Source organism: Ictidomys tridecemlineatus, chromosome 7 (genome assembly GCF_052094955.1).
Source record: "Ictidomys tridecemlineatus isolate mIctTri1 chromosome 7, mIctTri1.hap1, whole genome shotgun sequence".
Lineage (NCBI taxonomy): Eukaryota > Metazoa > Chordata > Mammalia > Rodentia > Sciuridae > Ictidomys > Ictidomys tridecemlineatus.
In genome coordinates, this window is record NC_135483.1 from 185,489,503 (window position 1) to 185,515,276 (window position 25,774).

Consider the following 25,774-nt stretch of genomic DNA (forward strand, 5'->3'; position numbering starts at 1 on the left):
GGGAGTGGCTGGAGGCACAGGCTGCAGCCTGACAGCCTCTTCTCATCTCCTGTGCAGCTCTGAATCGGGCTCTCGACCTCTCTGCACCTTCATTTCTTCATATGCACGATGGGGACAACCACAGCCCTCCTCACAGGACTGTCATGAACATCAACATGCTCAGGAGACTCCCTTGCAAAGGGACGTGTCCCACAGGCCAGCCTCACTGTAAGCTGGGATTTAGTATTATCCCTGTTTAGAATTATTGTTCTTAAAAGAAATACCCCAGAAACGTCTGTGTCAGAGGTGGGGATTTGGAAACTGAACTTTCCTCCTCCTGCTAAGCAGAGACCTTGTTGTGTCTTCAACAGCCAAGGCAGATTCTCTGGAATAATAACACTTTTTAGATATTTAGAAATAAAATATAAATCGACTCTTTAATAACAAAAACCCTAATAATGTGCCCTGAGAGCCATGTGCAGCTATTCTTATCTCCAATCGTGAGAAGAAAACATCTCAAGCCTCAGAGAAAGTTTTGATGGGGGTGAAAGGAGAGCACTGTAGGAGGGGAGGTTGGTTTGCTCCCACCAGACGTGGGGCACTGAGCAGAAGGATGAACTGGAACAGGGAGTTTCCTCAAAGCATGCCTTCTCTTCCCGTTCCCTCAGCGCTCAGTCAAGGAGGCCTTTAGAAGTTGCAACCACATGTCATCCGTTTGAAGGAATCCAGGAGACCCAGCAAAGAGAGTGTGTTTTAAAACAAGAGTGAAGAATGGAACACCAAATTCACACACAAAAAGAAAGAAGGAAGAGAGGGAGGGTGGGAGGGAAAGAAAGGAAAAGTGGAGAAGACTGTGGAAAGTCAGACGGTACTTCTGAAGATGTTGGATCCCATGATATAAAATGTATGCGGTTTTAGTCAACAGAAAATAGGGTGTGTGCTTGTGGCTCCATTCTCTTGCATCTCCCTTCCCCATTCTCTGGGAGGGAAGAAAGGGGCCTCCCACCAGCTCCTCCTTCAGGCACAGGTGCACCAGCCCAGAGGGTCATTGAGGTGTGGTAGAAAGACCAGAGCTTTACAGAGCTGCCATGGGAGACTGCAGATGGCCGCCAACGCTGCTGACACAGCCCCATCTCTATGCATGAATCAAGGTGTGACCATCCTTTGAGTCTTATCTCCTCCCACCCTGAATTCTACATTCCTTCCTCTACTTCTCCCAACCTACCAATATGTTTGCAAATTTCCAAATGTTATTATTTCTATTCATGTCTAGTAATGTCCGGAAGATACTTGCAAAAAACTGTGAAATACTTTTAATAAGGTTAAAAGTAGCAAGAAAACTGCTGCCACTGTTTGTTAATTTACCTGAAAAGAAAAATAAAATATTCGGATTAGGTAACTCTCTCATTTTAAAAATGATACATTTTACATTTTAGGGAAGAAGCATAATTACAATCAGGTCTGACTAATTTGTTAAATTGAATTAAATTAGTCCACGGCCTAATCTTATTGCATACCATCCCTACTGAACTCTAGGATATAGTTGATTATTTGCTATACATAATTCTCCTATAGGAGACAGGATTAAAAAATAAATCACGCATGTAGTAAAAACTTTAGAAAGGTAAATTTCCTTTTTATTGACTCATTGATTTTACTAAAAACTGCTTGATTTTAAAAAAATTGTTTTTATGAGATTTTTAAACTATGGGTATAAAGGACCAATCGATTGTATTAATAATATCATATACAATATAATATAAAATATAATATAATAACAAAAAACACATTTATAGGGGCTACTGACATCTTAATGCTTTCATATACATCATCTCAATTCTCCAAACAGCTTTTGTTACAATAGATAAAGCACTAAAAGATCAATGAACCTGACATGTTCAAGGTCACATAAATAGGAAGTTTAAAATCTGCCCATCTGCAACCTGATCTACTGGTATTTCCACCCCCATCTTTCCATAAATTAGATCCTACACTGAGCAGAATAGAGTAGATGTTATCTTAAGAATTTATTATTTTACAAGCCAATTTTGTTAGGTACCCATTCAAATATCTAAATATTCTTTATCATTTCCATGTATTTATATTCTTACCCATGTATTATATTAAAGAAATTTAAATAATTTCAGGGGGGAAAAAAGTGGGAAGGAAGTTTTAAAACTTCTCCCTGCTATGTTTCTCATGGTAGCTCAATAGCTCAACTAGTATAAGACTTTCAAAAGAAAACAAAACTCATGATACATCAATACCAAAATGAAGTTCTTCATTCTATTTTCTAAGATAAAATTTTAATCTAGAGAAGAGAGATCAAGAGAATGAGGAGGTACACTGATGCCTTAAAGACAGAAAACGTCCATTTAAAAGTCTTGTTTTTGTCCATTATCAACTGACCTGGCTTCTATTGTTTTTGGAGGTTAGGCCTGAGCTCATCTTTCTCTCAAGTTGGGTGTACTGAGTTTCCAGGACTTTAAAAGATCCAGCTCAGGCCTGGGGATGGAGCTCAGTGATAGAGTGCTTGCCTTGCATGGGCAAGGACCTGGGTTTGATATCCTGCACTGAAAAAAAAAATCAATATTTATACTCTTATGTAATATCCATCCTGGAAAATGAAGTTCATAGAGCCAAGTAACCCTGTAAATTAACTAAAATACAAAATCCCAGATTTTTTTTAGACATGTGCACAAACCTTAACACAAATAACCCAGCACATAAGCAATGGAGAGCTTTTCCCTTGGAATTTATAATTGCAATTCACAATATACCCAGTCTCCATCCGAAAGTTGTGAATACTTACTACAAGTTTGTGTGGCAAGTGTGTGCCTCGATTGTGAGAGAAGCTCTTGGAGGAGCAGGTTTGGATATCAACATCTTTCTAACAGCTGATAGAATGGGTTTATCATCATTGCAAAATCATAACCACTTTGGGGGCTTGATGGTCACAGAATGTGTATGTACCAGATATATGACATCTTATTCAAACACAGTGTTCAATGAATATTTGTGGAGTGAACATATAAATGAATGATGTGTATCATAAAGGACTTTGAGGATTAAAAAATGGCCAGAAACAACAAAGTTCTGCTCCAGTGACCCAGCCAATCCAATCTTCCCACCTTGCTCCATGGAGATCTCAAATTATCCAATAATCCTATGTCTTCCTTGGTTTGTTTAAAAAAAAACAAGCAGCTGGCCTCTTCAGAGTAGGGCAAAAACAAATGATACTCCAAAGACCAGGAAAACTTTAGCATCTAGCATTAATTTTTAACCTGATTTTTCTAACTTCCAGGGTTTCTGCTCATTAAAGAGGGGGGGGTGGGGAATGTTGCTTGTATTTTTCAAAATACTTTGCATATTCACTCATTCCAGATGCAAATAACTTTAAAGGCAAAATCACAAGAGGGTATGTGGTGAACAAGGGCCTAGTTACCAAAGGAGGTCACATAAAAATTAAAAAGCACTAAAGAATAAATAGTCCATGCTGTCCAGGGAGATGAGCTATGTAACCCAAGAAAAAAATTAAAACCAAATTACATACACTAATCAGCTTTGCATAACATTTCCGATTCATTTGCCTACAATGCAGTTATCCTGATAAATGCTGAACTCAACACAGGCAGCTGGGTCAGTGAGCCTCCAGGGATCATGAGCATCCAGCTATCTCCCTGTCCTTGTCTGTGTTCCTTTATGACTGGGACAGCAAACCAACAATCACTCCTGAAACCTGCAGAAGCTGAACATTTGAAATGAAAGCAATACAGATCTGTATGTGGATAGCATGCAGGTGCCCTCAGATGAACAAGAAACAAGACGATTCTGGGTCAGTGATCCATTTCTAGAACGTTCTATCTGATTTTGTATTTTTAAACAACACATTCGTTTTATGCTATATAAAGAATTCTTCTTCTTTTTCTCCTCCTTGGACTGGCAGATGAAGGGAACATCTTGAGATTATCTTCTTTGTACCAGAGTCCCCTTGGCTAGCAAGTGACAAGGGATGGATTCTTTCCCTAAGAATGCCCTTGTTTTTAGAGGTAGCCCCCTCTAAAGAAGAGTCTGGCAAGCAGGATGATGGCTGGGTAATCCACAAATCCCTTGGAAATCTGCTCAGAAAAGATGGCCTCGGCTCAGCATTGATGATGGTGAAGCCCGTGTCAACATTGGTCTCGGCCTCCAGCTTCTGAAGGCTGTTTTCCCGGGGGACCTTCATTCTGACCCTGGGCTCAAGTGGAGGATGCAGCTGGGTGCTTGGGACAGAGCTGCCGGCTGGGGATGACCAACCAGGGCTTTTCCATGAAGTGGCGCTAGAGCTGTCTGATGCCCCAGTGGGCTCAGGGAACTCCAGAGAACGCACCTTGAACCTCCTGCCCCGGATCCTCCGGCTCCTTGGTTCTAGGGTTCTCTGTGCAGGGACAGGGGTCAGCCTGGAGCTCTGATGGAGCAAGCCAGAACCCAAGGTGCCATTCAGAAAAGAAAGTTCTCGGTTCCTAACACCAGGTTCTGGATTCAACTGGACCTGTGGGACAAGGCAAGAAGGAACAAATGAAACAAGTTTTCCACTGCCTAAGTGCCAAGAGCGCCCCGCCTTATTTACCCATTGCCACGCCATGACTACAGCAGACTTTCGGTAAAGGTGATGGAGCAGAAGTCGTAGGTAAACATCATCATGAGGTGCAGGATCAGCATCAGCCAGAAACATGACTTTTCTCTTGCTCTTCTTTTTTCCTTTCTCCCCAGCCCCCACGCTAACTTTTTGACAAGGACCACATTATGAAACAAAAGGCCACTTGATGAAAACACACACTTCTGGTAGATTCAGTTGTTTAAACTACATAAAAATATTCAAAGATGTTGTTCAGCTTGGATGACACAAATGATGTATTTCCAACCATGCAAAAAAGAAAAAAGCTCCCAAAACATGAGGTGACAGCCCAGATAGGGACTAGGATAAGAATACATATATGAACACATGAACTGGTGTGAACATACTTTATATGCAAACAGAGATATGAAAAATTGTGCTCTATATGTGTAACAAGAATTGTAGTGCAATCCACTGTCATGTATTTAAAAATCAAAATTAATTAAATATTTTTTTAAATTCCATTTTCCAAGGTTGTGGTCCTTGTTTTAAACAGGGCTAATAATTATGTATCTCTTGGGCTATTCCAAGACATGTGGATACTCCAGGGAGGGTAATAATAATTTGGCACCTTTTATAAACAAATATTCCTTACATTCTTCAGGTACTAGAGCAATGGCTACTATTATGTGGGAAAACAGAAAGGGGGAGCTGCTATGCAGACACTGTGCTTTCTTCCGTGGCAATTCCACTCTAGTTCCAATCCTACTGGCAGAACCCCTGCCCTGCAGGGAGCTGAGTGCTCCAAGTGGAGTTCATGAGCATCTTCTATCCTTGGACTCTCGGGGGCCTCACATCCTACCCCTGACACAGTGCTCTCCCCAAGAGGATTTCTGGACAAGACCGTTTTCTCCATCTTGTTAGCAGCCCTTAGAAATGGATATTCAGGACCTATCCCTGCCTAGCCCAGTCCTTAATCAGACGCCAAAAAGGATGATAGGGGAGAACTCTGAATGCCTACTGCCAATTGAAAGAAGCCAATCTTTAAAGGCTACATACTGTAACTATATAGAATTTTTGAAAGAGGTGAAATTATGGAGAGAGTAAAAAGATCAAGAAGTGACAGGTATTAGAGGAAAGTAGGATAAACAGGCAGACACAGAAGACGTTGGGGGCAGGGCACCTCTTCCGGATGATATCATAATGGAATGCACATCATTGTGTATTGGCCCAAACCTATGGGATGTACAACTTAATGCGAACTCTCCACTTTGGGTGACAATGACTTGCCAATGAAGGCTCCTTCCTGTAACACAGGTGCCATCTGGTGGGAGGTGTTGTCAGTGGGGAACACTGTGTGTCTGTGGGATCAGGGGAGATGTGGAATCTCTGTACTTTCTGCTTAAATTTGCTAATTTAATGCTGCTCTAAAAAATAGTCTATTTAAAGGGGGGAAAGAGAATGGTACACATTCACCTCCCAAGTCAATAAGGAGAAAGTCAGGATAGTGAAAAAGCAGATCTAAAATGAGTAGACACACACACACACACACACACACACACACACACACACACACACACAGGGGAACTTCCATTGCTTCTTTTACAAGTGGAAAACATTTTCCATGAAGGGCCACATAGTAAATATCTAAGGTTTTGCTGGCCGTATAGACCTTAACCCAGCTGCTCAGCTCAGCTGCAAAGCAGCCATTGACAAGGCGTAAATAAATGGTGTGGCTGTGCTTCAATAAAACTCTATTTATGGATGCTGAAATTTGAATCTCATATAATTTTCATCTCATAATTTTTTTCCCAATCATTTAAAAGTAAAAAAAAAAAAAAAATTATTCTAAGTGCCAGGGCCATAATTGGCCAATCCTGCTCTCTCCACATCAGTGCTTCTCATTCCCTCAGTATCTGCCTCTCTCTCTATCCCCACACACACCACCCTTGCCTTACTGGAAGCCCAATATCTGAAGCAGTCTAACTAGAGCAGTTTGGGACAGGGTAGACCCAGCTCATTGGGACTCCCTTAGTTCTGCCCACGTCCCCTCCCGTTGTGACTGCTGACCCCCTCACCAGGTCAATTGGCTTCTCAGGACCAAGTTTGAAAACGATTATTCTAGAATCATTAAATTCTACCCCTTGACCAAACCAGTTCCCCCAGAGAGCCGTGTTTGCCTGAATCCCGCCTCACCCATCAGATTTTCAGAGCCCATGCGATTTAGCCCAGAGTCCAAATTGCACTGAAGAGAGCTCCTGCCAGCATCAGAAACACTCTCGAGAGGAATAAGGCAATAAGGAGAAAGTCGGGACAGTGAAAAAGCAGGTCTAAAATGAGTACACACACACACACACACACACACACACACACACACCGGGGAACTTTGCTTGTTAAAGAGATGTCCCCTGTACCTTCATATGTGCCCTTTGATAAACCCACAAGAGAAATTTCTGTCCCCAGAAAATGTGTGTGTGTGTGTGTGTGTGTGTGTGTGTGTGTGTGTGTGTGTACTCATTTTAGATCTGCTTTTTCACAATGGAACCACCTAGGGATCACCAAACACCACTGCTGCTTGCGCCTGCCCCAAGCACTCTGATTTCACCAGACCAGGGTGCAATCCAGGCATCAGGAAGTGTCCCATCTCCCTAGGTGCTTCTAATGCACAGCCAAGGTTGGGAAACACTGCACACATCCAGGACCTGTGCCTGGGGTCATTCTCCTGGGGCCGGCTGAGTCTTCCTAACTGCCCGCAGCTCACCCCCTGCTCTCACGGCTCTCATTCCTCCACCTCATTTCCTGTTGCTCTCTCGCCCTGCACTTCCCTTTGCTCTGGTTTTCCCCGCCTTTCCTTCCCCCCACCCCCTCGCCCCGCCCTCCCTTCCTGTCTTTTCTTTTCATCTATTAGTTTTTAATAAAAATATCTTATTACAGGTCAAGAATTTCTTATACAAATTGCTTGGGACAAGAAGAGTTTCAGATTTTTTTCATGTTTCAGAATATCTGCACTTATGCAAAGAGATATCATGAAGGATGGAGCCAAAGTCTAAACACAAATTTTATTTGTTTCACATACACCTTATACATATAGCCCCAAAATAATTTCATACAATATTTTTAAAGCACCTGAATTTTAACTGTGACCTATTACTCAACTAGTATAAAAGTGGTCATTGTTAACTATAAAAATAATTTAATTGAGTCTGGGGCTGTGGCTCAGTGGTAGAGTGCTTGCCCAGCAAGTGTGAGGCACAGGGTTCGATTCTCAGCACCACATATAAGTAAATAAATAAAATAAATGTCCATTGACAACTAAAATATAAATAAATAAATGATTTTATTGTACAAATGTATAAAGTAAAAAGTAAAGACTTGCCCACCCCCCACTTCAAAGAACTCCAAGTTCTCACTCTTTAAAAAATATCTTGCTTATTAACCCTGGTCTAATTAGAGGGGGAAAAAATACTATCAGCCATCTATAAACAGGGATCTCCCTTTCACTGGAAAACAAGCTCCCTCCATTTTTCAAAGGGCTCAACTGCCATCTTTGTCTCTTGTGAAATCACTGGACATTGTATTGTATCTTCTTATTTGACCCAGTGAAGTTTTTTCCTTCTAAGAATGGAAACTGGCATGGGTTTGTTTGTCGTTGTTGTTTTTCATATTCAGAAAATCATTCAAGGTTAATATTAGACTACCCAGAATAGAGAAAGAAAGCCTTAAGTTTGACTCTGGGGCTCCTATTTCATTTTCTAACAACTATAATCAGAAGAGAAGCCTGAGGAAGTTCTCTTACTCCCAAGTCAATCTCAGATCAGAATGAAGGTTTTCCTGAAGCCACGTCCAGGGCAAGACAGGTGCAGCCAGGAAGAACTCTCCTGGACCTCCAAAGTCCGTGGACCCCTCTGAGCCAGCCTAGTGCACCCTCCCCTCAGCTCTGGTCCCCGGTCCCGGGGCACCTCACTGGATCTTGTCTCCCTTAAGGTGCTCCGTCTCTGAAAGCCAGCAGGCCACCAGCTCCAAAACTCAGTTCTCCCATTACATCTGCTGTTCAAACCAGCACCATCTCCTACTTGCTCCTTCTCAATCGTCCCCGTCCCCGTCCCCCACCGTCTTCACTTCTTTCCGTGGCTCATTGGAGTTCCAAGACTATCACTTCACCCGTTTCCTTGCCGAGACCTCCAACTCTCCTGCACTGGTCCTTTTCTGCCACAATATCCTTCAAAATCTCCCCTCCCTGGATGGGAGTGAGGGTTGGAGTTACTCACCCAAGTTCTCTGAGCTTGCACCCAGGATCCTGTGGGAACACACACACAGCCATGAAGGTTGGCGTCACAAGGAAGACGTGGTGTCCAGCTTCACGCAGGCTGCCCTCCAGCCCTCCTGTTCCCACAGTTGCTCTCTCTACTCATCACAGCAGTGGTTTCAAACCCTCTGAACTGTCACACTCTCCCTCACTCTCCCACCAGCTGGATCACCATTTACATGACAGAGAAAGCAAAAGCCACCATTACTTAGCAACCTTCTCCTTTCCTAGCACCAGGCTCACCTGTGACTTCACTCCTCCTCTGCACAAGGAAAGGGACCATGCAACCTGTGCTGTGAGTTCCATCACCTCCTGCCCTTCCCATGACCGCAGCCTAATAATTACTCATTTCTCCCACTTTAGTATCTTGTATGTTCAATCTCAATTTCTCTCTCCATCTTTCTCCTTCCCCTTTCCAACAGCAATTAAACTTTCTCAAGTAGCCTTCTACTCTCTGTCCCCTAAAGTTTTCTTCTACTTCCCATTCACATTCAAAATGTTTTATAGAATCTGTCTATATTTTTTCCTACTAACCTCCCCCCCCATGTACTTTGCCCACAGCGTTGGATTGCCCTCCAACCCCTTATGAAATTGCTCTTACCAAGGTCATCTACATTGATTTACTTTTACACTCAATTTCCTGGTCATGAATTTTCTTGAGCACTTAGTGGAATCCTACTTTGAAGTTTTTACCTTTACCTTTGTAGTTGTCTTCTCCTTAGCTTTTATGCTCATCTATTGTTTTGGATTTTCTCCTTCCTTCCTCTTACCTCTTTTCAGTTTTGATTAAAGGTGCCTCTTTTCATATTGGTTCATCTAATGTAGTAATTACCTAGAGCTGACCTGGGTCCTCTTCTCCACACATACTCCCTTAAGCACTCTGAGACACCAAATACCTTCAATTACCATCAAAATGATAAAGGCTCCCCAAAGTACAACTACAGCTCAGATCTGTCTTCTAAACTTCACCTTTACCTGTCCAGCTGCCTTATATGCACCAGCATCTCAACATACCCAGAATCATCTGGATTGAATTCACCTCCCTCTTCACAACAGAACCATTCTGCTTCCTCATTTCTATCTCAGAAGTTAGCACATTGTTTGTGCCCAGGTTTCTCAAAAAAGAGTCCTTCTGTATATCCAATGTGTACCCTGGCACCCATTCCCTAAAGATTCTGCCTCCTAAAGAGCAGCAGTTCCTCCTCTTTCTCCAGTCTCACCACCATTAACCCCAAAGTGACTGCACCAGCCATTTACCTCCCTGTGGACCCTTATTTCCCACTGTTCCAGTCTCCACTCCAAGAGGAAATTTGAAAGCAGATGTGATGGTGTCAGCATCCTGCTTCCCGGGCTTCCTACTCTTCTTAAAATGAAATCCAAGCAACCTTCTCCTTTCCTACCACCAAACTCACCTGTGACTCACTTTACCCCTCACAGTTGGCCCCCATTACTCCAATCTGATAATTCTCTCTCGATCCCCACATGCTGAAATTTAACTTTTTTCAGTTCCTTAAAGATGATTTGTTCTTTCTTAATGCCAGTGTATGTGTAGGTTATTTCTTCTATCTGGGATGGACCTCCTCTAATCCTTCTGCCTGAAAACTCTACTCATGTCAATTCCCAGTTTATGATCATTTCACTTTGGGTGAAATTCGAGTTAGAAGCTGCTGAATATTGACTCACATGTACCAGCTATGGGACTTTGAATTGTTACTAAGTATTTCTATGCCTCAGTTTCCTTATCTGTAAAAGAAAATAATAACAAGTGCCAACATCACAGGATTGTGGTGGGAGGTAAATAATAACAATGCCTGGGACACAGCAAAGCTCTACATGGATTGGTTCAATCATCATCATTAATGTTATCAGCAGCTCTCACAGCAGCTAATTCCCATGTCTCAGTACTTACCAAATTGTTTGTCCTTGGCTATTTATCCCTCTGTATTTTCCCCCTAGATTTTGCCATCCAGAACAGCAGGGATTGTGTACAATCTCTTCATCATTATATCTCTGGTACCTAGCACAGTGCCTAATTAATAATAAATAATAACTAAATATCTGTAAAGTAAGGCTTAACATTTTGAAGAGATGAAAAAGTATAAATTTTTGCACAAAGAAATGAATGAAAAGGGAGCACCCTATAAATTTGGCTCCTGGTTATTATTAAGTAGCTATAAAGTCTTCTTAAGAAAATTGAGGGATATAGCTCAGCGTGGAACATGTGCTGGACATGTGCAAAGGCTGGTTTAATCCTCAGCTAAAAAAAGGAAATAAGAAAAAATTCAAAGTGACTTGATATTATAGACGGACGTTTAAGAGAGGAAAATGTCAACTTTTTTTTTAAAAAAAAAAAAGAAGTCTAAGATTCATAGACCATATGGCAAAATTGAGTGCAACAGTATTAACATAGAAATGCAGTTGCATGCAGATGGAATGGATTTCCAGGAGAAACATAATGCTAAGTGATTGAGACGAATCTCTTGAGAAATAAAGCTCCTCTTGCCAAAAAAAAAAAAAAAAACAAATTGAAGTGCCCTTGTAGGAATTCTAGCTATTTAGAGCTCTTCTTTCTAAGAAATGTTTGTGAAATGTTATAAATTGAGGGTAGGGTTTTCCAAGTTCAGGGAACATTTTCAACTATCATGAGGAACAGGGAAATAATTTTCACCCATTTATGACTCTTACCTCCTCAAAAAACAAGATAAAATGCATCAGAAAAAATGATTAAACATGAAAATGATTTCAAGAGAACAGCCAAAGAGGATTCTTCCAACACTGGGGGAAATGATTGCATGGAAAAGAATTATGTAGATGATAAGAAACCCCCAAATACTGCCAGATTTATTTCAGAGTTGAAATGAGTCTTTTCCAATTAACTGATGTTTTAGAAAGTACTAGATCAACTAGCCAAAACCACTGATATCAACCTGCTATTATGATTTAGATCTGAGGTGTCCCCCACAAGCTCAATTTTGAAACAATTCAATGTTCCGAGGTGAAATGATTGGATTATGAGAGCTGTGACATTATTAGTGAATGAACCCGCTTGAATGAATTAACTGAGTGGTAAAGGTGGGCAGGAAGAAGTAGGTCAGTGGGAATGTGATTTTCGGGTTTATATTTTGTCCGTGGCTCTAGCTCATTTCTCTCTCCCTCTTGTGAGTGCTTCCTCTCTTTTTCTCCTTCTCTCTCCTTCTCTCACCCCTTCTTGGTTGCCATGTCCTGAGCTGCTTCCCTTGGCCACACCCTTCCATCATGATGTTCTGCCTCACCTTTGACCCAGAAATATGGAGTCAGCTGACCATGGACTGAACCTCGGAAACTATGAGCCCCAATAAACTTTTCCTCCTCTAAGTTGTTCTTATCAGGTTTTTGGTCACAGTGAGGAAAAGGTGACAAAAGCAGAAATTGGTACCAAGAACTGGGATTACTGATATGCCTAACATGACCATGTGGTTTCGAAGCATTTGGTTTGTAGGAGTTGTTTGAAAAAAGTTAGGGGATGAAAACTGGAGAAGACTTACAATGTAAGCAGAGCTTCATGAGTGATTCTGGTGGGAGATCAGAAGACCAAAATGCTAACAGAATTGTGGACAGTAAAAACTGGGCTCATGAGGATTCAGAGAAGGAGGACTCTATTGGAAACTGGATTCGAGGCTACTCATGTTACATTCTGGAAAAGAAGTTGTCAACATTTACCCATGTCCTTAGACTTTCTATGAGGCTAAATTGAAAGGTGGTGGACTAATTTCTGGTGGAGGAAATTTCAAGGCAGCACAGCATTCAGGTGATAGAATGATGGTGGTGGCTTTTAACCACAATCACTGTAATAATCAGAAGTGAAATACAGAGCAGAAAGATTCAAAAAACTTGCAATTTGGCCACAAAAAAATATGTGTCTAAAACTGGGGCCAAGAAAGTAATGGTTGTTGAAGAGATTGCAGCCACTAAAGAGATTCTAAGTATTTTACACAGAGGCAACAGGAAAGATGGCTCAAGAGCATTGCAGGCATTAACAAGGCCACATCTATCTCAGGCTCAAAGTTGTAAAAGTTAAAATTCCTTTGAGAAGGGACTTTGGGGCATCCTGCTTGCACAGGCGGGAGGGCAGAGGATAGAAAGTTGTTTCACCATCCTCTGGCACTCAGAGGTCACTGCAGCCATGTTTCCAAGAAGCCTGGCTACTGCTTGAGAACGCAGCAGACCTTGGCATTGTCCACGTGGCACTTGTTCTTCAGGAATTCGGATGGTAAAGTTAAGGGGTCATGGAGGCTTCCACCAAGATTTCAAAGGAAAGCCTAGGGAACCAGGCAGTGTCCTACAGGGTGAGACTCCCTAAAAACAGCAGCAGGGAGGAGAATGCATGAAGAAGTGAGAAAGGAGCTGAAACCACAGTGGAGATTCCCAAGATTAAGAGGTGTCAGCGATGTGGGAATTTTCCCAAAGAAAGCTGCAGGATTCAAGTTGAGACAAGCCAAGAGAGAGTTATTTATGCTGCAACCAACAAGGACATGTGGGCAGAACTACACGGCCCTTTAGAGAGAACATCACAATGCCATGTTCCCCAGATGCTGGACATGGCACTACTGGACTTGTTTGTCCAGCTGGATTTCAGTCTTGCTTTGGTTCCATCCCTTCCTTTTATGCCCCTATTTCTCCATCTGGAATGGAATTTTTGCTCTGTGCATAAGCATGCATGCATTTCACATCATCTCATCAACAGATGCTTAACTATGTTCACCTTTATGTACTTGATTAGTTGTTTGAAATAAAAGAATATAAACATTTCATAAAATACTGAAAAAAGAGAGAGTCATAAAGTTCTACATTATAAGTATATGACGTAAAAATGGGAAAATACATAATCAGTTATGTACTACAAAGATTTAGTGTGAAACATTCTAGTTAGGAACAGGAATTAATAGCCCTTGAGCTTCACAGAAGGTTTCAGTGAGGAGCATAATTTGGTCAGAGCCTTAATGGTAGATAATTGAAGAGGAAATGCAAGACTTCCTTGGATACCATATAGATCAGGCAATACACAGATACAGGTATACATACAATGGAATATTAGTCATAAAAAGGGATGGGCTTATGATAATGGCTACAACACTTTGAAAAATTATGGTAAATGAAATAAACCAGACATAAAAACATGTAAGCTGCAGACATAACCACATGATTCTGCTTTATATGAATCATCTAGTGTAGACAAATTCACAGAGGCAAAACAGAATTTTTGAGGCTCCCAGAAACTAGAAGGAGAAGGGAGTGGTGAGTTTGGTTTCATGGATATAGAGTATGTGTTTGAGATAATGAAAAATTCTGGAAATGGATAATGGTGATGGTGTTATAATATTGCAAATGTACTTAACAATATTGAATTGTATATTTTAAAAATTGGTGTTTGTTTTTTGTTTTGTTGTGTTTGTTTTGGGTATTGGGGATTGACACAGGGGTACTTTACCACTGAGCTACATGCCCAGTCCTTTTTATTTTTTGAGACAAGATCTCATCAAGTTACTTAGGGCCTTGCTAAAGGTTGCTGAGGCTAGCCTCGAACTCATGATCCTCCTGCCTCAGCTTCCTGAATTGCTTGGATTACAAGCATGTGTTACCTTGCCCAGTTAAGTTTTGTTTTTGTTCCTGTTTTGCAGTAACAGCGATTGAACCCAGGGGTACTTTACCACTGAGCTACATCTCCAGCCCTTTTCTATTTTATTTTACTGTGTATTTTGAGACAGGGTCCAAGTTGCCATGGCTGACCTCAAACTTACAGTTCTGCTTCAGCCTTTCCCGTGGCCAGTTGCTGAGATTCCAGGTGTGTGCTGCTGCATCCCACTTCTAACAAGGTAAATTTAATGTTACATGTATTTCACCAAAATTTTTTATAAGAATTTTTTAAAAGAAAAGAGGTTTTGTAAAAATTTTTAAAGATCAAAAATAGTGAAGTTTTCTTATATATATATATATATATATATATATATATATATATATATATATATATTGCCATAATTAAAAAAATAATTAAAAACAAACACATGTGTTCAGTGAGTCTAGAATTCTGGAAAGAGGGGAAAGAAAGACAGTGGTGGACCAAGAAAGAGGCTGCAAAGGGAGACGTCAGGTGGCCCTGAATATGAAGGCTGTTGGAAGCTGAGCCAGGGGTCTTTGATATTATTTGTTTACCTTCTTTTTACTGAACTGAGAAGGAGCTTAACGCAGACAGTAATTTACAAAGGTTTTGTGACAATAGCGTGCAGGATAACACAGCAGCCTGGAGCCAGAGCAGAGAGTTAAAATGCCATGATCATAGTGCACATTGGAAGCCATGGGGGCCTAAAGCAGGAAGGTGGGAAGAAGAAAGGACTTCAGAAGAAAATCAGAATGGTGGGTGACTGACTAGATGTGGGGTTTCTGCAAAAAAAACAAAGAAAGAAAGAAAAAGAAAGAAAGAAAGAAAGAAAGAAAGAAAGAAAGAAAGAAAGAAAGGCTTTATAAATAACTAGTGTTTCAAAACCTAGGAAATCTGACTTTCAGAGTTAGAATAAAACAGCCATCCTCGGCACTAGAGAGGTATATATCTTGTGCTCTTAAAAAAATAATACTACATATTGCTTAACCCACCTACCATTTTCAGTAAAATTGATGTTAAATCTCTCAATTATTTTTCAAAAATGGAATTTCACACTCAAGAGATGAAACTATATCCTTGCAGAAGCTTCAGGTTTCAAGAGACCTTACAAATAACCCAGAACAGTGCTGTCTAACTCAAGAGTCACAGACCACCTGAGGCTCTTTAAATTTAAAGTGTTAAAATTAAATAAAAGTAATAATTCTGCTCTTTAACCTGACTGATCACATTTCTAGTACCTAGGAGCTGCATGGGGCCAGCAGCCACCATATTGAACAGTGCAAACATAGAATATTTTCATCATCACAGAGAATTTTGCAAGGCAGCCTAAGCCTAGGAACGAGTCTCAATTGCAGAGGGAAAAGAGGAATGCATGTGTGAAATGGGATCTTCTTCAAAGACACATGACATCTCCGCTCCCTGACTGTGTCCTGGAAGCTCCTGTGGACTCTGACTCAGGCTGACGGCAGGGGACCCAGAGGTGAGGTGAAGGGCTGCTAAAGGATGCAGAGTCTTGAGCTCATCTGGAAGAATGAGTCTGGCAAATCCACTGGAATGGACGGCTGACCACCACCACCACTTGTCGAGACTGGAAACCCCAGACTGTAATGATGCAGGGCTCACAGGCTGAGGGAATGGATCTCTCCCACCCAGGGTCCCAGGCACAAGAAACCAACCCTGGGCATGGGAGGTGAGGGAGATGCGAACTTTCCCATTTCAACCAACTTAGCAAGGACATACCCTAGCAAAAAAAAAAAAAAAAAAAAGGCCTGGAAGGTGAATATCAAGGGTGGGAGTGGGGGGGACGCATCCTCCTTCCTACTCTATGAGTTTGGCCTGAACCTGCTTTAGTGGAGGAAACATGGGGAACATCTGTAAAGGACCTAACAGTCACATCTTGGCCTGGGAGGAGACTCTGAGAATGTGGACATCTACTGGTCTTTGCCAGTTATTCTTCTTGTACAGAATTTGTCTTTTTCTGCTTTATCCTCAAATCTTCAGAAAGATCTTATTAAAATGATACCCCGGTCCCAGGAGGATGGTAGAAACCTTCCCATAGTCCCAGGGGGTGGGGGTGGCAGTTACCATTGGAGGCAGGGCCTGCCGCAGGTGGTGATCTCTCGAGGGTGAGGTCAACACAACAAGAGACGGGTGGCCTGGTGAGGCAGCCAGATGGAAGAACCTGAGAGACGTGGCTCAGCATACCTAAGAGGCCACATCTGTGGACTGCAGGACACCTGCTGACAGGCTGGCTTCTGTGGCGTCATGATTTTATTCCCCTGATGGCTCCTTCTCAGTTTCTCTCCCTGGTTCTTTCTCCTCGCCCCATCTTGAAGTAGAAGGCATTTTCTAAGTCCTGTTTCATCTCTTTCCACTTTATAATCTCTTTATTGATAATGTCACTCCTTCCCAAGGCTTCGGTCACCACTTGCGATCCTCAGTGGCCACTGAGTGTGGAATGTCCTCACCTGAATCACCTGCAAACACCTCAGACCCAATGTGGCAGGACTCGTCATCACTTCTCTCTTCTTCACCCTCTTTGTCTAATTCCCTCCTATCCACGCAGCTGCTATTTAGCCCCACTATGAATTTCCTATTTCAAAACTTTGCTGACTCTTCAATGGTCAATTAAAGTTACCTCAAACGTTCAGTCTGTTCTCCACCCAATCTTATTTGATGGTACCGGAGTTACTGTCCTAAGTTACATATTACAGACATGATCGGGTCTGCCTCCTCTCTAGAATCCTGAACAAATGACGTTCTTCAAATTCTACTTGATATCCTTCTGCACCCATTCTCAGTGGACCAAAAATTGTTCTCCTAAATTCATTTGAACTCTCCACCCCACACTCAGCTATAATCTTTTTTTTTTTTGAAAGAGTGAGAGAGAGAGAGAAAGAGAGAGAGAGAATTTTTTAATATTTATGTTTCAGTTCTCGGCGGACACAACATCTTTGTTTGTATGTGGTGCTGAGGATCGAACCCGGGCCACCCGCATGCCAGGCCGCCCGCATGCCGATTGAGCCACATCTCCAGCCCACTCAGCTATAATCAATTCAATCATCCTCCAAGTCACATGTCCTCCATTTCCCATATGCCCCTCGTCATTTTAGGCTTGCCTTTCCCTACTCAGATTCATCACAGGTCACCTGGTACTACAGGCACAGATGGGGAGATGGATCCACACCTCACTAGACTGGAAGGGCAGTGTGGCATCACACAGAACATTGAACCAAAGAGTAACAAAATGTCTAGTCAGCTTTCCCTGCTGTAACAAATACCTGAGATATCAACTTATAACAAGTAAGGTTTACTTTGGCTCACAGTTTTGAAAGTTTCAATCCATGATCAGTTAGCTAACTCTGATGCATTTGGACCTGTGACAAGGCAGCACTTCCTGTCAGGGAACTATGGTAGTGGAGCATAGCTCCACCTCATGGCTTAGAAGTGACAGAGGGGAAAGTGCTGGAGACCCACTCTCTCCCTCAAGGTCATGCCTCCAAGGATCTGAAGACCTCCCGGTAGGCTCTATTTCCTAACGTTTCTGCCACCGCCCAACAGCACCAAGCCAGAGACCAAGGCTTTAAGACATGTGCCTTTGTGGAACATTTAAGATCCAAACCATAGAACAACAGCATGGCAGCCTCATCTCCCACATGGTCAAAACCGGTAGACTTTGCTGGAACTTTTCAAGTAGCTTCCAGGAAGGTTTTATCCTTTTCATTTCTGAAGTTTCCCCAGTAAATAACAAACAGAATAAGTCATCTATCCTAACTCAGCGACCTGGAAACCTGAGTCTGCAGAAGCTCCATGGAGTCCACACTGGGATTGCCCAAGGAAGAAGTGGGTGACAGCAGGTAAACAGGGCAGAGGGACCATACATATGCAAATTTGGGGAGGGAAACTACAAGAAGTACCATGAATGCAACTTTGGAGCATGGGGCTCAGCTGTGGAAAGCTGAGAACCAGCAGCGCTGACCTACAGATTCTGTGTGTGGTTCATTCTTAAACAGCTTATTTGATTGAGGGCAGGTTTAACTTGCAGGAAGTTTAAGAATGTGGGGGGCATCATTGCCCATTCTACTTTCCCTTAACACACACAGGCATCATTGCTTCCACCAGTGACAAAAACACAGGGAAATGTGGCTGTGTCACTATAGTGTGCTGTTTTAAGTCCTTTGGGGATCCCTGGGTCAAATGGTGGTTCTGTTCCAAGTTTTCCAAGGAATCTCCATATTACTTTCTTTATTGGCTGCACCAATTGCAGTCCCATCAGCAATGTATGAGTGTGCCTTTTCCCCACATCCTCACCAACACTTATTGCTCTTTGTATTCTTAATAGCTGCCATTCTGACTGGAGTGAGATGAAATCTTAAGAATAGTTTTGATTTATGTTTCTCTAATTGCTAAAGATGTTGAACATTTTTTCATACATTTGTTGATTGATTGTATATCATCTTCTAAGAAGTGTCTGTTCAGTTCCTTGGCCCATTTACTGATTGGGTTATTTGTTTGTTTGTTTGTTTTTGGTGTTAAGTCTTTTGAGTTCTTTATATATCCCATGAAGCCACATCAATGTTTATAGCAGCACAATTCACAAAAGTAAATTGTAGAACCAACCTAGGTGCCCTTCAGTAGATGAATGGATAAAGAAACTGTGGTATACATACATAATGGAATATTATCCAGCATTAAAAGAGAATAAAATCATGGCATTTGCAGGTAAATGGATGGAGTTGGAGAATATTATGCTACGCGAAGTAACCAATTCCAAAACATCAAAGGCCGAAGGTTTTTCTCTGATATGTGGATGCTGATCCATAATGGAGATGGGGGACAAGCGTGGGAGAAATGGAGAAATTTTAGATAAAGCAAAGGGGAGGGAGGGGAAGGCTGTGGGCATGAGGATAGGAAAGATGGCGAAATGAGATGGACATCATTACCCTAAGTACATGTATGAAGACACGAATGGTATGACTCTACTTTGTGAGCAACCAGAGATATGAAAAATTGTGCTCTATATGAGTACTATGAATTGAAATGTGTTCTGCTGTTATGTATAACAAATTAGAATAAATAAATAAATTTTTAAAAAACACACAGGGAGAAAGAAAAGGGACTGAAAAATGGGAAGAGAGAAGAGGAAATCCTCTCTATATGTACATCCACTAAGAGTTGAAGCTGCAGGATTAAAACAGCCCAAATGAGAACAGGGTTCAGAACAGGGTCTGGCCCAGGGAAGGCACTCAATAAATATTTGGGGAATAAAGAAGCATGATTCTGAGAAACATCGGACAATCTGCAGTGATGAAAGATCATGTGGACTGGATGGATTCTGCAAGACAGCTTGTAGCCTTCTGACAAGCACAGGTGACACCTGCATTGCTTTTGCACGGTCTCTGGCAATTTCTACTTTACCAAACACCTCCACATATGTTCTCTCATTTGAGCTACATAACAGACTATACATGACAGTACCATTTGTAGGATCCATCAGTGACCACTCATTACACTAAGGTTATAATTGAACTAACTTATCAAGGAACCCATTCATTCATACAAGAATATATTTGCCCACCACATGCCACACATTGGTCTAGGTCTCAGCTTCATGGGAGAAAACTAGAAAAGATTCTGATATCCCATGGCAGACCATGCTCCTAATGATTTGGCCTCTGGCCACCTGCTTATCATCCCCCCAGCCCCTGACTCCTGCCTTCACTGTAGCCACACAGCTCTCCAGGCACTTTGCTGGATGTGCCCTGCTATGGAAGTGCCCTGCTGGCCCTCTGTTGGGAATGCCCTTCCTCCTTTCTGCAGCTGGCTACTTCCTTCTGTCCATCTAGCTCATGCAGGTCAGCCATTGCTCCTTAGGAAAGCTTCTCCATGGCCCCTGGGTCTAGCACACACTCAGGCCCCTGGGCTCACATGCCTACATCCTGGCCCCAAGGAGGGATTACCTGTGGGAGGGTTAATCTGAGGTTGTGGTTTTCCCTTGAATAGATTTTATTTACTGGACATCAGTCATTTGGAGGCTCTAAGTATTTGTCTCTTCTGCTCTGATCTTCACTGGAGAAACGGTCTCTTCCCTGAGAGTCCCGGAGGCCAGTTTGACTGCAGTTTAGGGTAGAAAGTAGGGCCTTCACCTCAGGACTAAAGGAATCCACACGGTCCCATTCTCCTGAGTGTAGTTACTGATTTAGAGAAGAGAATCAGGTCCAACTGGGTCTGATTAGAGTGGATCCAGGAATTTGGTTGGACTATTGTGGGCACTCAGAGCCTGTTTTTGTCAGCTTTTCCACCACTGTAACCAAAAGATCCAACAAGAACAATTAGAGAAGGAAAAGTGTATTTTGGATCACAGTTTTAGAGGTTATCAGTCCCTAGACGGCCGACTCGGTAGCTCTGGACCCAAGGTGAGATGGCACATCATTGCTGAAGGGTGTGGAGGAGGAAAGAAGCTCAGTAAATAAAAACCAGGAAACAGAGAGAGAAAGTCCCCTCACCAGGGACAAAACATAGCCCTCCAAAGGCACACCCTGGTGACCTAACTCCACACCCTGCCTGCCTTACAGTTACCACGCAATTAATCCATATCAGTGGATCAATGTACCAATTAGGTGAAGGCTCTCACTACCCAGTCATTTCAACTCTGAAAATTCGTGCCTTATCTCTCATATAAGCTTTCGGGGGACACTTCATATCCACACCAAAACAGAGCCATGTGAAGAATGTAGTCCCTGGGGCTGTTGGCAGTCCGCTGGCTGAGGGCAAAACCAAGAGGAAGGTGGCAGAGCTGAGAGTCGGATCCCAAGCATGCTGTTTAGGACCTGGACTACTTACAAAGCCAAAATTTTCACCCCCTCCCCATTCCCTTTCCTCCATTCCCAGAAAGCTTGGCCTGGACTTTGTAGTCTGAAAAATTCACTCCACTGTAAGAGTCAAGGGGAAACTACAGTCTGCTGTCTTTTGTGGTGTACTACAACCAAGCCTTTGTGCACTTTCCTCCAGCACTTTTATGACAAGAAGCCAGGGCAGAATTTTCCAGAAGACACTCCCTCATTTTGTTTGCATGTCATGGAGGTGGTGGGACCAAGCAAGGCTAGTGTTTTGGAGTGGAAAAGCGGAAATACAGGAAGCTGGGAGAACTCTGGATAAGACCAGGAAGGAGCTAGTGTCTCCAGGTGGGCTCTGAGAATAAAGGACCAACGGCAGACTCCTAAACAATCCCAAGTGGACAGGGGGCTAGTTCCATATTCTTCATGGTTTTTCACTTTTCCAAAAAAAACCCTTCTACTCTCTCCAACTCTGATTCAACTTTCCACAGTAACTAATTGTATAAGCTGTGGTTTCAAAGAAAACACCAGTTAGCCTTTAAAACAGGCATGAGTAAGAAGGCGTCTCCTGCCCCACTCAGGCATGTTCAGCTTTTGTTTGCCAGTGAGGCTGACTTTAAGTTCTGGAGATTAAAACTGAAAGAGAAATTTCAGGTGCCTTAGAAATTAGACAGTCTTTAAAAGAAAGTGCCTTGCCATAGTTTGTAAACAAGAAGGTAAATAATTCAGAAAGCATTTAATGTAGAATCAGTATGATTCATGTTTTATTAACTAAGAAGTCAAAGCAATGTCAAAAAAAATTAACTAAAAGGAAAAACAAGTCCTACTGTAGTCTGTCATTACTTTATCCAATAGGACTTACAGCGATTTCTGATCATTTCTCAAAGACAGATGCCATGGAATATTTTGTTCTAACCATCGCATAGGTCCCTGTGCCTGCACACTTACACACCCGTACACACTCAGAGCTCTGAGATGCAGCAGGTAACCACATGGACTTTGAAGTCTGATAGACACTTACTAAGCTTTATCTTGGGAAAGTAACTGAACTCAGTTTTTCGATCTGCAAAATGGGAAAAAGCAACTTCCTAGATGGTTATGAGTATTAAAAAATTATCAATTTAAAAACTTTAGGGCAACATAGAAACAACAATAGATAAAATAAAGTTTTGAGCACTATCTCAAGGATGTGGTCGGTAAGTATTAGGGCATTCTGTGCAGATGAGAACCTTTGTTGCAGGCGGATGGCAATATCCTTCACTGAGGTAATTAAGAAACTGAGACCCAAGATCATATAGCTACTAAGTGGCAAAGCTCAGCTGCCACATTGAACACGTAAGAGACAACAGTGATATACACTAGCTGTGTTTGATTTCAATAGGATGGTTAGGAAAGGAGGTTTTAATTTTAAGATTTGAAGAGATCCTAACCATCTAACTTGATTTGTAGTAAAATTTGACAGTGATTTAAGATACTTAAAAATTAAGTCAATAGTATTGCAAATTTCTCATCAAGTCTGGCTTTCTTACCTGTCACATGAGCATACTTAATTAGATCAGTGCATATTAGAATTGTCCAAAGAGCTTTGTTTAAAAAAAAAAACAAAGTCCCTGAGTACCCAGAGATTCTGGTCTAACTGGTCTAGAGTGTCTGGGAATTTTTTGAAAACTCCCAAGGGCTTCTAATATGCAACCAAGGTTGAGAACCATTAGACTAAATCAACACTCATACCTGCTGAGATGTGAAACTACCCAGTTCCATGTCATGTACAAGACCACAAAGGTAGAGGAGAAATACCTGCAGCAGAATCTTGTTACCATCATAGTCCTGCGTCTGCCACCTGGTGCTGCTGATGGGAACACACGGGTTGGGTAGAAGAGGCACCAGCTGGCCGATCTCTTGAACCTTGAACTGCAGCACGCAAGACTCTTTGGGGTCCACCGAAGTTCCCAGGGGCAGCTGCTTCAGGGAGAGCTGCAGAGCCAAGTTCTCAGTGGTGTAGAGCACAAAGAAGCAGAAGTGGCTCTTTTGCAAAGTGGCCTCTCTCTGCAGGATCATCTCATAGAGTCTGATGGCATCCTCGTAGTTGTCAAAACTGCAGTACAGCGTCACCCTCAGGATCTCGGTGCCACAGTGCACCTGCCTGACGCCCCAGACAGGCATCTGGTTGTCCAAGCTGTAGAACTCCTGATTTGCAAGGAGGTAGGGACGAAGTCTCCCCTGCACATCCTGCGTAGGGTAGCACTGCCAGGGTGGACGCTGCAGGGAGTCCAGAACGCGGAGCAGGCGCTGCTCTCCACGGCTTTCATGCAGGAAGAGCAGCACAGACATCCCCGGGAACCGGGACCGCCTCGGGTGGTACCTCTCGTAGTATTTCACTGGTCGGACCCGCTCTGACACCAGGAAGAGGCGCATCCCTGGGCAGATGCCATCCAGGAGCTGGTCCAGAGCCTGCTGCAGAAGCGAGCCATGCCCAGAGTCAGCCAGGAGGTGTACGGTCATGGCTAGCGGCTCCTGGGTCTCATCCATGGTGGAGCGAAGCAAAGCAAGCGTGCAGGCCGCTGCTCAGACTTCTGAGGTCACTGAAGGAGCCGGTGAGGCCACCCTGGGGTCTCACACAGAGCCTTTGCCCACCACAAAACCTTCAGCTCCAACAGTTCCTTCAGAACTCGGCCCCCAGGCAGAGCTCACGCTCGGCTGCCTGTGGATGCCCAGGGAGGGAATGTCACATGGTTATGGACTCAGGAGCCTCCGCTACACACTACATCAGTGGCTGCGCGTCACCCGGCCTGCGCAGCCCGCAACTGCTCATTTGGCTCTTTCAGGCATTCCCCAGGGTTTCTGTGTGACCTAAAAACCTATAATCCTGAGAACCACCCGAATGGGTGGTTCTTGCAGACACTAAGGAAATGACCAGGCAGAAAGGAACGGGAGTCAGCCCTGGTAGCCTGATAGCCATCTGTTTAGTTGAAAAGACATCCACTTGATTGAGCCACAATGGGCTCTGACTTCCTACTCACATCTCCTGGTGTTTACAGTAGCCTGCCAGGCCACCTGAATACAATGACTTCTTTAAAACAATTCTCAAAACTTGAACCCTTGCCAGTTCCCCCCATCCCACCCCTTTGTCTTTTTTATTTTGTTTTTGAACTTTTAATGCTAGGACTCGGAGAGAAAAATATTTTATCTGAATACAAAAATAAGTGTTTGCTCTACAGAAGAGTCTGGATGTACTAAGAAGATATCAAACAACAAAATAACCCTTGATTCATACAAATTCCTTGGAAAGAGATTTACAAATCAACAATAGTAATTGCTTCTATCTCTTGAGGATCTACTAAGTGCAGTCATAAACTGTTCAAACCCTTTGTATCAATTGATTTAATCACCCTACAAACTTAAAAAGAAGGGAACATGAGTCCCCAGTTGTTGATGAAGAAATTGGGACATAGAGAAACTGAGTAACTGGCTTATAATCTCTCAGCTAAGAAGTGGCCATAGGAAGAGTTGAATCCAGGAACCTAGAGGTCCACATCCTGCACTGCCCCTCTGGGGCCCAGAAGGTCCAGCCCAGATTTTCTTCCTACTGGTAGGGAAAGGATGTCTCAGCAATTTCTAGTTGACACATTTGTGGGAGACTGTGAGCTGCGAATCTAAAATTGAATGGTCCTCCATCCGGAGTGTTGTCAAGCTTCGGACACAATCTGCTAATGTGTCCTAAATAGTAATTCAAAAATCATTTGCTATTCTAATAGCTGTGCTTCTTAAAAGGTGTGGACAGGCACATTTTTCTAAATGTAATTCTTTTTAAAAAGCAATTTATTAACACCATAATGGAACACAGTGTGACTTTGCTTTTTAAAAATTAAGAAACTTTTCAGATTAAAACTGTAACTTGTTCCAACTTTGATTTTATATAGGTGGATTCCTTTAGTAGTACAATAACCAATTTTAAAGTGAAAAATTTTCATCCAAGGACAGAAATAATTTCTATTCAGGTTTGCTTTTAAATCTATATACGATGTTAATCATTTGAATTTCATAATTCTCATGCTTTCTTCATTGGAAAAATATACAAATATAGCTTACAACAGATAAATTGCTTCTTAATTACCATGAACAACTCAGTAAATAACTTCACTTTGCTTCAAATTTCAAAAAAAAATCATTAGAGTATTTTTTTAAGGTGTTATAGTTCTTGAGATTTTTTTAAACTCTTAATTCATGTCATATGCTGGCATTTAAATATAATAACCTTCTCATCTCTGGATATAAACCCCTCTTCTTTCCACTGTCCTTCTGCTTACAGAGCTGACTATGTTGGGTCACTTTAGATAAAACCATGATTTTTTAAAACAGTTTTTGAAATTTTGGAAATAATAGAAATAATTCTAGAGATTAGAGGAGAAACTTTATACCCC

The 25,774-nt window shown here is 42.3% G+C and overlaps 1 protein-coding gene across 1 annotated transcript; it reads right to left on the reverse strand.

Moving 5' to 3' along the window:
- Positions 1-1,614: 1,614 nt before the first annotated feature.
- Fam124b (family with sequence similarity 124 member B) lies at positions 1,615-24,451 on the reverse strand. The gene is made up of 2 exons (XM_005330549.5): positions 23,151-24,451; positions 1,615-4,510 (listed from the first exon to the last, which is right to left on the reverse strand). Exons 1-2 carry the CDS (start codon positions 23,880-23,882, stop codon positions 3,881-3,883), a joined length of 1,362 nt encoding a protein of 453 aa, XP_005330606.2. The 5' UTR covers positions 23,883-24,451; the 3' UTR covers positions 1,615-3,880.
- Positions 24,452-25,774: the final 1,323 nt, after the last annotated feature.

Excerpts from the sequence above, each read along its gene's own strand:
- Fam124b (XM_005330549.5), bottom strand. The coding sequence starts at position 23,882 with ATGGATGAGACCCAGGAGCCGCTAGCCATGACCGTACACCTCCTGGCT. Across the intron at positions 4,511-23,150 it reads GTAACAAGATTCTGCTGCAG|GTCCAGTTGAATCCAGAACC; the intron begins GTATTTCTCCTC and ends CTTGTCCCACAG.